The sequence below is a fragment of the Oncorhynchus mykiss genome, chromosome 10 (assembly GCF_013265735.2).
Source record: "Oncorhynchus mykiss isolate Arlee chromosome 10, USDA_OmykA_1.1, whole genome shotgun sequence".
Classification (NCBI taxonomy): domain Eukaryota; kingdom Metazoa; phylum Chordata; class Actinopteri; order Salmoniformes; family Salmonidae; genus Oncorhynchus; species Oncorhynchus mykiss.
The window spans coordinates 20732155-20749195 of record NC_048574.1 but is presented as its reverse complement, the minus strand read 5'-3'; the positions used below and the strand labels follow the sequence as shown (position 1 = coordinate 20749195).

At 45.4% G+C, this 17041-nt stretch overlaps 1 protein-coding gene across 2 annotated transcripts in view; it reads left to right on the top strand.

Moving 5' to 3' along the window:
* The window catches only part of LOC110533479 (protein FAM168A), a 54256-nt gene that overhangs the window by 31501 nt on the left and 5714 nt on the right, over positions 1 to 17041 (top strand). The window contains exons 3-6 of one of the 2 annotated variants that reach the window (XM_021617731.2): positions 3172 to 3249; positions 10056 to 10181; positions 16346 to 16488; positions 16718 to 16895. In XM_021617731.2, the coding sequence (XP_021473406.2) occupies positions 3172 to 3249; positions 10056 to 10181; positions 16346 to 16488; positions 16718 to 16895 (525 nt within the window). The remainder of the gene's footprint in view (positions 1 to 3171; positions 3250 to 10055; positions 10182 to 16345; positions 16489 to 16717; positions 16896 to 17041) is intronic. The other variant, XM_021617732.2, reaches the window with a different exon arrangement.

The following is a 17041-nucleotide window of genomic DNA, read 5'->3' as shown; positions in this document are numbered from 1 at the left end:
TCAATGATCAAGACTTCCTTCATGAACTGACCTCTGTAAAATAGTATAGAATCAGCTTGAGCCCCTCTGTTGAAGAAGCTTGGACCTTCTTTTTTATATTTTCAATGGTATTGTTAACAAACACACCCCCATAAAGAAATGTTGAATTAAAAACAGGTTCAGCCCCTGGTTCGACCGTGATCATGCAGAGTTACTCCACCTCAAGAATTTAATTTGGCGAAAGGCTCAGCACACTCATACTCAGGCTGACTGGGTCTCGTTCAGGCAAATGAGAAATAAGTGTGCTAAGGCTATCCGGAAGGCCAAAGTTAGTTACTTTAAGGAGCAGTTCTCTCTCTGTGGGTCTAACCCCAAGAAGTTCTGGAAAACGGTTAAAGATCTGGAGAATAAACTCTCCTCCTCACAGCTGCCTATGCCCCTTAATGTTGATGATGTGGTTGTTACTGACAAGAAGCACATGGCTAAGCTCTTTAGTCACCACTTCATGAAGTCAGGAATCCTATTTGACTCAGCCATGCCTCCTTGCCCGTCCAATATTTCCTCATCTCCTACTGTTGTAACTTTAATGTGTTACAGAGTTAATGTTTAAGTTTATTCATTGAGCTGTATCTAAAGATATTTCTTTACAGTTATTTGCATATGTAATTGTATTGGGTTGTGTTGAATTACGCTTTTTGACTGCAAGTTCCAGAATGCCTTGCGAGAGGAATGAGAGAGATAACGCGCCAATTATGTGCAGGTGCAGTGATTGTGGCTGACTTTCCGATAGCATCTTAACTGCATTGCTCTGTACCAAAACAAAGTTGTTAAATGTAACGTGAACAAGTATTATTACTAAAAAAAGAAGCTTTCGTATCAAACCCGACGTCCGAGTCATTACTTTGAAGTTAGTTAATCTAAAACCTACCGCTTCTAATGCGACTAGCCCCGACGCTTCTCCCTTTTTTCCCCTGCCCCGCTACAAAGTTTCTCCCTGCAGGCGGTCACTGAATCCGAGGTGCTAAAGGAGCTCCTGAAACTTGACCCCAAAAAAACATCTGGGTAATATGGTTTAGACCCTTTCTTCTTCAAGGTTGTTTCCCCTATCGTCACCAAGCCTATCTCTGACCTTTTTTAACCTGTCTCTCCTTTCTGTGGAGGTTCCCATTGCTTGGAAGGCAGCCACGGTTCATCCTTTAATTAAAGGGGAGATCAAGCTGATCCCGTTATAGGCCTACTTCTATTTTGCCCTGTTTATCAAAAGTGTTGGAAAATAATGTAAATAATCAACTGACTGTCTTTCTTGATGTCTTCAGTATTCTCTCTGGTATGGAATCTGGTTTCCACTCAGGTTATGGATGTGTCACTGCGTCCTTAAAGGTCCTCAATGATGTCCCCATTGCCCTTGATTCTAAGCAATGTTGTGCATCTATTTTTATTGACTTGGCCAAAGCTTTTGATATGGTAGACCATTCCATTCTTGTGGGCTGGCTAAGGAGTATTGGTGTCTCCAAGGGGTCTTTGGCCTGGTTTGCTAACTACCTCTCTCAAAGAGTGCAGTGTTTAAATTCAGAACATCTGCTGTCTCAGCCACTACCTGTCACCAAGGGAGTACCCCAAGGCTTGATCCTAGGCCCCACGCTCTTTTCAATTTATATCAACAACATAGCTCAGGCAGTAGGAAGTTCTCTCATCCATTTATATGCAGATGATAGCCTTATACTCAGCTTATACCTCCTCGGATTTTGTGTTAAACACTCTACAACAAAGCTTTCTTAGTGTCCAACAAGATTTCTCTACCCTTAACCTTGTTCTGAACACCTCCAAAACAAAGGTCATGTGGTTTGGTAAGAATAATGCCCCTCTCCCCGCAGGTGTGATTACTACCTCTGAGGATTTAGAGTTTGAGGTAGTCACCTCATGCAAGTATTTGGGAGTATGGTTAGACGGTACACTGTCCTTCTCAGCACATATCAAAACTGCAGGCTAAAGTTAAATCTAGACTTGGTTTCCTCTATTGTAATCACTCCTCTTTTACCCCAGCTGCCAAACTAACCCTGATTCAGATGACCATTTTACCCATGCTAGATTACGGAGATGTAATTTATAGATCGGTAGGTAAGGGTGCTCTCGAGCGGCTAGATGTTATTTACCATTCGGCCATCAGATTTGCCTACCAATGCTCCTTATAGGACACATCACTGCGCTCTATACTCCTCTTTAAACTGGTCATCTCTATATACCCGTCGCAAGACCCACTGGTTGATGCTTATTTATAAAACCCTCTTAGGCCTCACTCCCCCTATCTGAGATATCTACTGCAGCCCTCATCCTCCACATACAACACCCGTTCTGCCAGTCACATTCTGTTAAAGGTTCCAAAGCGCACACATCACTGGGTCGCTCGTCTTTTCAGTTCGCTGCAGCTAGCGACTGGAACGAGCTGCAGCAAACACTCAAAGTGGACAGTTTTATCTCAATCTCTTCATAGCACCTGTATTATTGAGAGATAATAGCTTAAAATATTATAGTTACCGTTCCTGGATGGCACGTTTCCTCTTCTAAAGCACTTCCTTCCTATTTCCTTTGATATAAGATCACCTATGAGTCACCAAGTACCTCAATACGTCCCATTGAAACTGAACCAGTGTCATTAATTAAGACAAAACTAAATGTTTTGCAACGTAAAACGAAAGCAAGCATTTCTTATATTTAACAAGTTCAGGTAGTCGCTCCCTGTTTCAGTCTGTTGTCTTTCAGTCGGTACCCTAATGAATACAACCCAGGAGACTTCAACCTTATCTTGTCTGAACTGTCAGCAACTCCACGCAATCACTGACATCCAACCTATATGGATGGGCTGCATCCACTGCAGTGTCCTGGCCAATTATTTTATGAATCAGGTGCAGGAGGGTGGGGCTGCGCTGTAAATCACTGACGGGGATGTGGGGAGATGGAGGCTCCATAGAGTAATAACATGTGATTATCCCATCCACACAGGCACTCTGGACCAACACTGTCTCTGTGCTGTCCTACCTTTGACCTTTCATCTTACAACACATACACGTCCACTCATATGTTAACTTGCATGTACTTACACACACACACACACACACACAGCCATGCTGCACACACACACACACACACCCCCAGGCGATGATGTTCTGAAAGGCCTCTGTTCTCTGTCCTCAGGCTATCCTGCAGGTTATGCTCAGACTCCTACCTATACACCCAACCTCTACCAGACTGGCAGTCCAGGCTATCCCCCAGGTAAGAACACACACAAGCAAAAATTATGCACGCACAAACAAGCACACACAAACTTGCACGCACGCACACACAAATATGCCACGCAATCACACAGACATGCACACAAGCGCACATGCATTTTGTTCAAACCAGCAGTCCACTCTATCCCCAAGGTAAGAATATATACACGTGATACAACACACACTATATGAATCAGATTGGCGGTGCAATCTACTCAAAGGTAAAAAATACCCACATGTGCGCACACACACACACACTCAAACATATTCTCTCTCTCTGTGTCTTATCCACATGTATGTCATGAGAAGTTTCCCCTAGACTCTGGGTCAGTTTAACATTTTCACCAGTCAAGGTTAAGATTGGGGAGGGAAAGCTGATCCTAGATCTGTACCTACAGGAAACTTCACCCCAGAGCCTTCACAGTGCCTTGAGAACTCTTATGTAGAGCTGCTAGAGAGGCTTTGTTCATATTGTATCCACACAGTGCTCTAGAACATTCTGTACAGAAATGTGTGTGTGTGTCTGTGTGTAATGTTGTGTTTTGGTGTGAACTTGAGAATGACTTTAAAATTACTGTTAATAAGATGATTCGTAATTTATTTTCTGATTTATTGTGATAAACAATTATTCGTATGGCTATGGTTACATTGCCCTTTGTTGTTAGAGGATGGCTTGAGATGTCTGTCAGTTAGTGAAAGTGATATAACCTGGGGTTGTTTGGCATTTTATTACCGTAAATACGGTAATACTGTTTGTCGTTGAGATGGCTAGAAGCAGTGTTGGTCTCTCTTGCATCTCCTTGTGCTAGCTAGAATGAAATAATGTAGTTTCAATAGAATGCATCTCTCCACCTCTGTGCACGGAGAGGCAAAGGTTGGGTAGGTACTAGGGTTGGGGTCAATTCCTTTTCAATTCAATAAATATTCAATTCAAATTTTACTCAATGCTTCTCTGTGAGAAAAAATGGAGTCTGGTTTTACTGCATTTCTCCTGGAGCTCCAGAGGGTTTGATCATTAGAGAGTGGAGTGAAGTAGGTCAGTAAGAGCTGTGCCATGTTGTCGCTCTACAGTGCCCTGCAGCACTGCCTTTACTGGGCTGGGCCATTTCGTCGCTCTACAGTGCCCTGCAGCACTGCTGTTACTGGGCTGGGTCATGTTGTCGCTCTACAGTGCCCTGCAGCCCTGCCGTTACTGGGCTGGGTCATGTTGTCGCTCTACAGTGCCCTGCAGCCCTGCCGTTACTGGGCTGGGTCATGTGTCGCTTTACAGTGCCCTGCAGCCCTGCCGTTACTGGGCTGGGTCATGTTGTCGCTCTACAGTGCCCTGCAGCACTGCCGTTACTGGGCTGGGTCATGTTGTCGCTCTACAGTGCCCTGCAGCACTGCCGTTACTGGGCTGGGTCATGTTGCTCTACAGTGCCCTGCAGCACTGCCGTTACTGGGCTGGGTCATGTTGTCGCTCTACAGTGCGCTGCAGCACTGCCGTTACTGGGCTGGGTCATGTTGTCGCTCTACAGTGCCCTGCAGCACTGCCGTTACTGGGCTGGGTCATGTCGCTCTACAGTGCCCTGCAGCACTGCCGTTACTGGGCTGGGTCATGTTGTCGCTCTACAGTGCCCTGCAGCACTGCCGTTACTGGGCTGGGTCATGTCGCTCTACAGTGCCCTGCAGCACTGCCGTTACTGGGCTGGGTCATGTTGTCGCTCTACAGTGCCCTGCAGCACTGCCGTTACTGGGCTGGGTCATGTCGCTCTACAGTGCCCTGCAGCACTGCCGTTACTGGGCTGGGTCATGTCGCTCTACAGTGCCCTGCAGCACTGCCGTTACTGGGCTGGGTCATGTCGCTCTACAGTGCCCTGCAGCCCTGCCGTTACTGGGCTGGGTCATGTTGTCGCTCTACAGTGCGCTGCAGCACTGCCGTTACTGGGCTGGGCCATGTTGTCGCTCTACAGTGCGCTGCAGCACTGCCGTTACTGGGCTGGGTCATGTCGCTCTACAGTGCCCTGCAGCACTGCCGTTACTGGGCTGGGTCATGTCGCTCTACAGTGCTCTGCAGCACTGCCGTTACTGGGCTGGGTCATGTTGTCGCTCTACAGTGCGCTGCAGCACTGCCGTTACTGGGCTGGGTCATGTCGCTCTACAGTGCCCTGCAGCACTGCCGTTACTGGGCTGGGTCATGTCGCTCTACAGTGCCCTGCAGCCCTGCCGTTACTGGGCTGGGTCATGTCGCTCTACAGTGCGCTGCAGCACTGCCGTTACTGGGCTGGGTCATGTCGCTCTACAGTGCCCTGCAGCCCTGCCGTTACTGGGCTGGGTCATGTCGCTCTACAGTGCGCTGCAGCACTGCCGTTACTGGGCTGGGTCATGTCGCTCTACAGTGCGCTGCAGCACTGCCGTTACTGGGCTGGGTCATGTCGCTCTACAGTGCCCTGCAGCCCTGCCGTTACTGGGCTGGGTCATGTCGCTCTACAGTGCGCTGCAGCACTGCCGTTACTGGGCTGGGTCATGTCGCTCTACAGTGCGCTGCAGCACTGCCGTTACTGGGCTGGGTCATGTCGCTCTACAGTGCCCTGCAGCACTGCCGTTACTGGGCTGGGTCATGTCGCTCTACAGTGCCCTGCAGCCTTGCCGTAACTGGACTAGGTCATGTGTCGCTCTACAGTGCCCTGCAGCACTGCCATTACTGGGCTGGGTCATGTTGTCGCTCTACAGTGCCCTGCAGCACTGCCGTTACTGGGCTGGGTCATGTCGCTCTACAGTGCCCTGCAGCCCTGCCGTTACTGGGCTGGGTCATGTTGTCGCTCTACAGTGCCCTGCAGCACTGCCGTTACTGGGCTGGGTCATGTTGTCGCTCTACAGTGCCCTGCAGCCCTGCCGTTACTGGGCTGGGCCATGTTGTCGCTCTACAGTGCCCTGCAGCACTGCCGTTACTGGGCTGGGTCATGTCGCTCTACAGTGCCCTGCAGCACTGCCGTTACTGGGCTGGGTCATGTTGTCGCTCTACAGTGCCCTGCAGCACTGCCGTTACTGGGCTGGGTCATGTTGTCGCTCTACAGTGCCCTGCAGCACTGCCATTACTGGGCTGGGCCATGTTGTCGCTCTACAGTGCGCTGCAGCACTGCCATTACTGGGCTGGGTCATGTCGCTCTACAGTGCCCTGCAGCACTGCCGTTACTGGGCTGGGTCATGTTGTCGCTCTACAGTGCCCTGCAGCACTGCCGTTACTGGGCTGGGTCATGTTGTCGCTCTACAGTGCCCTGCAGCACTGCCGTTACTGGGCTGGGTCATGTTGCTCTACAGTGCCCTGCAGCACTGCCGTTACTGGGCTGGGTCATGTCGCTCTACAGTGCTCTGCAGCACTGCCGTTACTGGGCTGGGTCATGTTGTCGCTCTACAGTGCCCTGCAGCACTGCCGTTACTGGGCTGGGTCATGTTGCTCTACAGTGCCCTGCAGCCCTGCCGTTACTGGGCTGGGTCATGTCGCTCTACAGTGCCCTGCAGCACTGCCGTTACTGGGCTGGGTCATGTTGTCGCTCTACAGTGCCCTGCAGCACTGCCGTTACTGGGCTGGGTCATGTCGCTCTACAGTGCGCTGCAGCACTGCCGTTACTGGGCTGGGTCATGTTGTCGCTCTACAGTGCCCTGCAGCACTGCCGTTACTGGGCTGGGTCATGTCGCTCTACAGTGCCCTGCAGCCCTGCCGTTACTGGGCTGGGTCATGTTGTCGCTCTACAGTGCCCTGCAGCACTGCCGTTACTGGGCTGGGTCATGTCACTCTACAGTGCCCTGCAGCCCTGCCGTTACTGGGCTGGGTCATGTTGTCGCTCTACAGTGCCCTGCAGCCCTGCCGTTACTGGGCTGGGTCATGTTGTCGCTCTACAGTGCCCTGCAGCACTGCCATTACTGGGCTGGGTCATGTTGTCGCTCTACAGTGCCCTGCAGCCCTGCCATTACTGGGCTGGGTCATGTTGTCGCTCTACAGTGCGCTGCAGCACTGCCGTTACTGGGCTGGGTCATGTCGCTCTACAGTGCGCTGCAGCACTGCCGTTACTGGGCTGGGTCATGTTGTCGCTCTACAGTGCCCTGCAGCACTGCCGTTACTGGGCTGGGTCATGTTGTCGCTCTACAGTGCCCTGCAGCCCTGCCGTTACTGGGCTGGGTCATGTTCACTAGGCATGAAACATAAGATAATGCATATGAAATTAATTAAGTTCGACAATGGAATGGATGGAAGGTGTGTGTGTGTTTTTCCTTGTATGTCAGTGTGTTGAGTGTGTGTGTGTGTGTGTGTGTGTGTGTGTGTGTGCACTCTGTTTGTGTGTACAGTACCAGTCAAAATTTTGGACACACCTACTCATTCCAGGGTTTTTCTTTATTTGGACTATTTTCTATATTAGAGAATAATGGTGAAGACATCAAAACTATGAAATAACACACATGGAATCATGTAGTAACCAAAAAGGTGTTAAACAAATCACAATATATTTGAGATTCTTCAGAGTAGCAACCCTTTGTCTTGATGACAGCTTTGTACACTCTTGGCATTCTCTCAACCAGCTTCATGAGGTAGTCACCTGGAATGCAGTTCAATTAACAGGTGTGCCTTGTTAAAAGTTCATTTGTGGAATTTATTTCCTTAATGGTGAAATAATGTAATGGTGTTAATGGTGGTAATGGTGTTATACAGAAGATAGCCCTATTTGGTAAAAGACCAAGTCCATATTATGGCAAGAACAGCTCCAATAAGCAAATACAAATGACAGTCCATCATTACTTTAAGACATGAAGGTCAGTCAATCCGGAACATTTCAAGAACTTTGAAAGTTTCTTTGAGTGTAGTCGCAAAAACCATCAAGCACTATGATGAAACTGGCTCTCATGAGGACATCCACATGAAGGGAAGACCCAGAGTTATCTCTGCTGCAGAGGATAAGTTCATTGGAGTTACCAGCCTCTGAGGAGGAGACTGCATGAATCAGGCCTTCATGGTCAAATTGCTGCAAAGAAACCACTACTAAAAGACACCGATAAGAAGAAGAGACTTGCTTGGGCCAACCAGCAATGGACATTAGACTGGTGGAAATCTGAGTCCAAATTTGAGATTTTTGGTTCCAACCGCCGTGTCTTTGTGAGACACAGAGTAGGTGAATGGATGATCTCTGCATGTGTGGTTCCCACCATGAAGCATGGAAGAGGAAGTGGGATGGTGTGGGGGTCCTTTGCTGGTGACAATGTCTGTGATTTATTTAGAATTCAAGGCACACTTAACCAGCATGGCTACCACAGCATTCTGCAGCGATACGCCATCCCATCTGGTTTGTGCTTAGTGGGACTATCATTTGTTTTTCAACAGGACAATGACCCAAAACAAACCTCCAGGCTGTGTAAGGGCTATTTGAACAAGAAGGAGAGTGATGGAGTATTGCATCAGATGACCTGGCCTCCACAATCACCCGACCTCGACCCAATTAAGATTGTTTGGAATGAGTTGGACCGCAGAGTGAAGGAAAAGCAGCCATCAAGTGCTCAGCATATGTGGAAACTCCTGACTGTTGGAAAAGCATTCCAGGTGACTACCTCATGAAGCTGGTTGAGAGAATGTCATCAAGGCAAAGGGTGGATACTTTGAAGAATCAAAAATCTCAAATATTTTTTAATTTGTTTAACACTTTTTTGGTTAATACATGATTTCATATGTGTTATTTCAGAGTTCAGATGTCTAAACTATTTTTCTACAATGCAGAAAATAGTAAAAAAAAAAAAAACTTGAATGAGTAGGTGTGTCTGTATACTGTGTCTGTATACTGTATGTACTATTTCTGTTCTCTATGTGTGTGTGTGTGTGTGTACTCTGTTTGTGTGTATGTATACAGTGTCTGGTGAAAGTCTACAAACCCCTTGCCCAGTATTCACATTTTGCTGCCTTTAAATTAAATACAAAAAATGTATAACATTTTATGTACACCACCTACACCATTTTCAAAGTAAAAGTAACATTTTCCAAATTAATAACAAAAATTAAAATGTCTTGATTGCGTAAGTCTTCACCCCCCAGAGTTAATACTTGGTGGACCTTTTGGCAGCCATTACAGATGTGAATCATTTGGAATAAGATTCTACCAACTTTGTACAACTCTTAGTGCAACATATATCCATTGTCTTTGTCAAAATTGCTCAAGTTAAGTACATTTGGTTGGGAGTCATTGATGGACAGCAATATTCATACCTTGTCTCTGATTTTCAAGCACATTTAAGACAGGACTTAGAATTGACCACTTAGGAACACCAATTGGAAAGACATTCTGTTGTGTCTTTGGCATTAACATTTTTAATTGTCCTGCTGAAAAATAAAAGGTTTTCAGAAGACTGAGGCAGGGTTTCCTCCCATTTAAATCTGGTCTTTGCTCCCTTCATATTTCTTTTGATCGTGACCAACTCCCCAGTCTCTGCTGGTGATAAGTATACCCATAACTACCCATAACTACTACACATTGAACATGTGGAGTAGGTTATGTAGATCGGTAGAAACAAAACTCTTAAGTTATTCCCTTTTTAGATTTCATTTTAAGGCAACAAAATATAAAGACTGTGCAAGAGGTGTGTAGACTTTCACTAGCAACCAGGTGTGTACTGTATACTCTGTCTACTCTGTGTGTATTCTCTATGTGCGTGCTTGCGTGAGTGCATTTGCATGCTGTGTGTGTTTTATTACTATCTATCCATGTCTGTCTTCTATATCTGTCTCTGTGTTCTACGTGTGTGAGGGTATGTGTGTGTGTAATCTCTCTGTGTTTGTGTCTGGGACAGTGCTGCTGGTGAAGCAGGGCTGGCCCCAGGCCTCCGGTGCTGCAGTGGGCCCAGAGGGCTCCTATGACCTGGCCATGGACGCAGGCTCAGAGGGCCGCCAGTACCAGGCCTCAGCCGCAGCTTTCAGTAAATATGACCCTATGTACTCTACACACACAGATATGTATTTACACAGACATACTCATACACACGTTTGCACTCATGCACTCTCACACATACATACACAGTATGCACGCAGCAGGGTTTCTGTTAGCCAGTAAATGCTGCCCCCCCCCAAAAAAATGCCACGCTGATAAATAAAATTGTTGCCGACCAAATTGTCCAGGAAAGAAAAAATCCATTGCAAAATTATGCATTTTATTAATTGAAGGAAATACCAGTCGATGTGCTCCAATTTCAAAGGCAAATATACTTCATATGCTAATAAAACCATTAAGCTGCTTGGAAATTAGTGTAGGGTATTTTTAGTCACAAAAGATGCGAGGTCCTCAAAAGAGTCTTCAGCTAAGTGTACTCTGACTAGGTCCTCATTAGAGACTTCAGCTAAGTGTGCCCGACTAGGTCCTCAAAAGAGTCTTCAGCTAAGTGTACTCTGACTAGGTCCTCATTAGAGACTTCAGCTAAGTGTACCCCGACTAGGTCCTCATAAGAGACTTCAGCTAAGTGTACCCGACTAGGTCCTCAAAAGAGACTTCAGCTAAGTGTACTCTGACTAGGTCCTCATTAGAGACTTCAGCTAAGTGTACTCTGACTAGGTCCTCATAAGAGACTTCAGCTAAGTGTACCCGACTAGGTCCTCATTAGAGACTTCAGCTAAGTGTACTCTGACTAGGTCCTCATTAGAGACTTCAGCTAAGTGTACCCGACTAGGTCCTCATAAGAGACTTCAGCTAAGTGTACCCGACTAGGTCCTCATAAGAGACTTCAGCTAAGTGTACCCGACTAGGTCCTCATTAGAGACTTCAGCTAAGTCTACCCCGACTGGACATAATTGGCGAAGATTGTCTTGATTTTCCCCATTTCCGGTGTGCCTGCCGAGAGGGGATACTTTCTCCACAACAGAGTAAAGACTGCCTCAAGATCACTCCTTCTTTAGGACAAAGTAACAAGGCTGATGCACATCAAACTGCTCCAAGGTGATGGACAGTTTTGACTTCCCAACAGCAGCAGGGCACTTCAGGTCAAGGTCCGCCGCAAACACAAGTAAATTAAAGGCAATGATTGTGTTGGTCAGGCCCGGTCCTAGCAGTTCTGCTACCGCCCTGGGCCAGATCAGCATATCCCGCTCCTGTGTTATGTATAGTACAAAGATTTGGAATGGATTAATAAACTAGAGTAATGATGTGTATCATGCGCAATTGGTGCATTTCAGTTAAGCTTATTCAGTAGCACTTGAAAACAAAACATTGTTGCCAGCTATACACATCAGAGAGGTACAATGTTGCAATCACTAGTCAGTCAAATGCCTATAGTAGGAAACAGAGTTGTTCAGAGTTGTTCAATAAGCCACGTACGTATATCACACATGACACGAGTCAAGACTCCACGATAGTTCAAATTACAATAGGCATAACATTTATTAACATCATCTAATAGAACTGTGAAAAGAGAGATATCATTTGAGCTTTGGAAATAAGTGCTTTCATGAATGCATGGTGCAGGCCTCGTTTCACGGGAGCATTGTAAAATAAGCTTTCTCTCAATGAACCAGCCTTATTTTCGTTTATCTACATATTGAATTTGATTGCCCAACATCAGTTTAATAATTTCTTCATTTTGTGGCCGCCTAGAGTGTCCTCTTTCTACTGCTGTGGTGCTGAATCGCAGCGGGAATGGTGAGTGGGGCGAGCTGGCCAGGTCAAATGAACGTCAACATTTTTAGCTAACCCTAACCATTTTCCTAACCTTAACCTAATTCTCCAAGCCTGCTGGGTAAGTTCTCCTAACCTGCTACAAAAAGTTAAGTCTGATGTTAATTGGGAAAAAGCTAGATCCCTTCTAGGGATGACAGGCCAACCCTGGTGTTAGTAGACAACTATGTTCTGTTATTTATTAGGCCTAATTAAAATGTTCATGCCCAGGCTAAATTAAATTAGAGAGGCCTAGATTTTATTTGAAAACAGCTGTGTTTTGTTATTTATTAATTAATGTAAGTATTTTGTTTCTGGCCATTTTGAGGCTGTAATCGAACCCACAAATGCTGATGCTCCAGATACTCAACTAGTCTAAAGTAGGACAGTTTTATTCTTCTTTAATGAGCACAACAGTTTTCAGCTGTGCTAACATAATTGCAAAAGGATTTTCTAATGATCAACTAGCCTTTTAAAATGATAAACTTGGATTAGCTAACACAACGTGCCATTGGAACACAGGAGTGATGGTTGCTGATAATGGGCATCTGTACGCCATAAAAAATCTGCCGTTTTCAGCTACAATGGTCATTTACAACATTAACAATGTCTACACTGTATTTCTGATCAATTTGATGTTATTTTAATGGACCAAAAATGTGCTTTTCTTTAAAAAACAAGGACATTTCAAAGTGACCCCAAACTTTCGAACGGTAGTACACACACACACACACACACACACACATACACGTTGGCATGGCTGGGGAAACATTCAGAGCTGGGCTGGGTTTCGAGCTCTTGGGGAAAAGGTGTTAGGAAAAGGTTTGTAGTAAGACAGGCCGATGGGGGATGTGAGGTAGTGAGTGACATCACAGGGGGAAGTGATATAGGGGGAGGGGCTGTGGGATGGCACCTTGCTTGGCTTAGTGCTGTGCTGTGTCATATAACATGTTTGCTGGCTGCTGCAGCATACATTCTTTTAATATAGTGTAACTACATTTCAGTTGGATAGATAATGTGTGTTTGAGTCATGGAAGTGATTTGGTGATTTTCTAACATGAATGTAATGATCAGTGTCCTCTAAAACCCACCAGAACGTACACTTCTCTGTGTGTGTGCCTGCGTGTGTGTGCTTGAGTGTTTGAGTAAAAAATAAATAATAATAATGTTCACATTCTGTGTGTTGTTAGTCATGGCTAAGTTGTCTGACACAGGGCTTGTTCACGATTACAGCCGACTGTCGACTGACTGATCTACAAATTACCTTGCATCATAAATATCTACTTATTATTATTTGTAGATCAGTCACAATTGACCCAAAATGCATCACGTCGGCTGCAATGTCAAACAAGCCCATGGCCTCTCTTTGGGCATTCATAATACAGCTGGTTCTGCTTCATATATGTCCAAAGCTCTGTGGAAACTATATACAGTTGAAGTTTGGAAGTTTACATACGCTTAGGTTGGAGTCATTAAAACAATTTTTTCAACCACTCCATACATTTCTTGTAAACAAACTATAGTTTTGGCAAGTCGGTTAGGACATCTACTTTGTGCCTGACACAAGTAATTTTTTACAGACAGATTATTTCACTTATGGTTGGGGTCATTGTCCATTTGGAAGACTCATTTGCGACCAAGCTTTACCACCCCCGTGCTTCACGGTTGGGATGGTGTTCTTCGGCTTGCAAGCCTCCCCCTTTTTCCTCCAAACATAACGATGGTCATTATGGTCAAACAGTTCTATTTTAGTTTCATCAGACCAGAGGACATTTCTCCAAAAAGTACGATCTTTGTCCCCATGTGCAGTTGCAAACCGTAGTCTGGCCTTTTTATGGCGGTTTTGGAGCAGTGGCTTTTTCCTTGCTGAGCGGCCTTTCAGGTTATGTCGATATAGGACTCGTTTTTTACTGTGGATATAGATACTTTTGTACCTGTTTCCTCCAGCATCTTCCCAATGTCCTTTGCTGTTGTTCTGGGACTGATTTCCACTTTTTGGCCCAAAATACATTCATCTCTAGGAGACAGAATGCGTCTCCTTCCTGAGCGGTATGACGGTTTCCTGGTCCCATGGTGTTTATACTTGCGTACTATTGTTTGTACAGATGAACGTGGTACCTTCATGCGTTTGGAAATTGCTCCCAAGGATGAACCAGACTTGTGGAGGTCTGCAATTTTTTTTCTGAGGTCTTGGCTGATTTCTTTTGATTTTCCCATGATGTCAAGCAAAGAGGCACTGCGTTTGAAGGTAGGCCTTGAAATACATCCACAGGCACACCTCCAATTGACTCAAATGATGTCAATTATCCGATCAGAAGCTTCTGAAACCATGACATAATTTTCTGTAATTTTCCAAGCTGTTTAATGGCACAGTCAACTTAGTGTATGTAATCTTCTGACCCACTGGAATTGTGATACACTGAATTATAAGTGAAATAATCTGTCTGTAAACAATTGTTGGAAAAATTACATGTCATGCACAAAGTAGATGTCCTAACCAACTTGCCAAAACTATAGTTTGTTAACAACAAATTTGTGGAGTGGTTGAAAAATTAGTTTTAATGACTCCAACCTAAGTGTATGTAAACTTCAGACTTCAACTGTATATACAGTACACTTCAACTATGACAGACAAAATGAGGAAAAAAAATCCAGAAAATCACATTGTAGGATTTTTTATGAATTTATTTGCAAATTATGGTGGAAAATTAAGTATTTGGTCAATAACAAAAGTTTATCTTAATACTTTGTTATATACCCCTTGTTGGCAATGACAGAGGTCAAACGTTTTCTGTAAGTCTTCGCAAGGTTTTCACACACTGTTGCTGGTATTTTGGCCCATTCCTCCATGCAGATCTCCTCTAGAGCAGTGATGTTTTGGGGCTGTTGCTGGGCAACACAGACTTTCAACTCCCTCCAAAGATTTCCTATGGGGTTGAGATCTGGAGACTGGCTAGGCCACTCCAGGACCTTGAAATGCTTCTTACGAAAGCCACTCCTTCATTGCCCGGGCGGTGTGTTTGGGATCATTGTCATGCTGAAAGACCCAGCCACGTTTCATCTTCAATGCCCTTGCTGATGGAAGGAGGTTTTCACTCAAAATCTCACGATACATGGCCCCATTCATTCTTTCCTTTACACGGATCAGTCGTCCTGGTCCCTTTGCAGAAAAACAGCCCCAAAGCATGATGTTTCCACCCCCATGCTTCACAGTAGATATGGTGTTCTTTGGATGCAACTCAGCATTCTTTGTCCTCCAAACACGATGAGTTGAGTTTTTACCAAAAAGTTATATTTTGGTTTCATCTGACTATATGACATTCTCCCAATCTTCTTCTGGATCATCCAAATGCTCTCTAGCAAACTTCAGACGGGCCTGGACATGTACTGGCTTAAGCAGGGGATAACGTCTGGCACTGCAGGATTTGAGTTCCTGGCGGCATAGTGTGTTACTGATGGTAGGCTTTATTACTTTGGTCCCAGCTCTCTGCAGGTCATTCACTAGGTGTGGTTCTGGGATTTTTGCTCACCGTTCTTGTGATCATTTTGACCCCACGGGGTGAGATCTTGCGTGGAGCCCCAGATCGAGGGAGATTATCAGTGGTCTTGTATGTCTTCCATTTCCTAATAATTGCTCCCACAGTTGATTTCTTCAAACCAAGCTGCTTACCTATTGCAGATTTAGTCTTCCCAGCCTGGTGCAGGTCTACAATTTTGTTTCTGGTGTCCTTTGACAGCTCTTTGGTCTTGGCCATAGTGGAGTTTGGAGTGTGACTGTTTGAGGTTGTGGACAGGTGTCTTTTATACTGATAACAAGTTCAAACAGGTGCCATTAATACAGGTAACGAGTGGAGGACAGAGGAGCCTCTTAAAGAAGAAGTTACAGGTCTGTGAGAGCCAGATATCTTGCTTGTTTGTATGTGACCAAATACGTATTTTCCACCATAATTTGCAAATAAATTCATAAAAAATCCTACAATGTGATTTTCTGGATTTTTTTCTCATTTTGTCTGTCATAGTTCAAGTGTACCTATGATGAAAATTACAGGCCACTCTCATCTTTTTAAGTGGGAGTTCTTGCACAATTGGTGGCTGACTAAATACTTTTTTGCCACACTGTATCTTGGAGGCTACATGTATTTTGTAAAGGAGCACTGTCAGTCCTAACTGTTCTCCTCTGCCAATGAGACAATCTGAATGTCAAGACAATTGAAAATGATCTGGAAACTGAAACTAGGTCTCGCTCACCACATGTTCTCTCTCTCTTTCTGTCTCCCTCTCTTTTGCTTTCTCTTTCTCCATCTTTCCCTCTGCCGGCTTGATCTCTCTCTTACTCTCTCTCTTGCTTTTTTCTCCATGACTTTCCCTCTCTTGCTTTCTCTCTTTCTCTCCCTCTCTCTTGCTTTCTCTCTTTCCATCCTTCCCTCTCATCTTATCTAGGATACACTGCTGGGACGCCCTACAAGGTCCCCCCTGGTCAGTCCAATGGGGCGCCCCCTCCCTATTCCCCGTCCCCTAACCCCTACCAGACGGCCATGTACCCCATCAGAAGTGCCTATCCCCAACAGAACCTCTACGCTCAGGTAAGGACCTGCTTTCTACTCACTGGGTTGGCTGTCTGTTTGACAATATCACCTTATAAGATGATTGATGACCATTCTCTACTTTTTTGGGGATTATTAGACAGCTAGCTTGCTGTGTAAAATTAGCTGTGCTAGAAAAGTAAAAGAAGCCAAATTAAACATTTGTCCATATTTAATACTGCCAAAGCATTCCAAAAAACATTTCTCTCTTTTCTTCTCTTTCTCTCAGGGTGCGTACTACACACAGCCGATGTATGCGGCTCAGCCTCACGTCATCCACCACACCACGGTGGTGCAGCCCAACAGCCTCCCCAATGCCCTCTACCCTGCCCCTGTCCAACAGCCCCGCTCCAACGGCCATATGGCCATGGGCATGGTGGCCGGCACAACCATGGCTATGTCTGCTGGTAAGAAGTCAACACTCAACTACTAGGGTTGCAAAATTCCCAGGTTTTCCAGAAATTTATTTATTTTTTATTTTACCTTTATTTAACTAGGCAAGTCAGTTAAGAACAAATTCTTATTTTCAATGACGGCCTAGGAACAGTGGGTT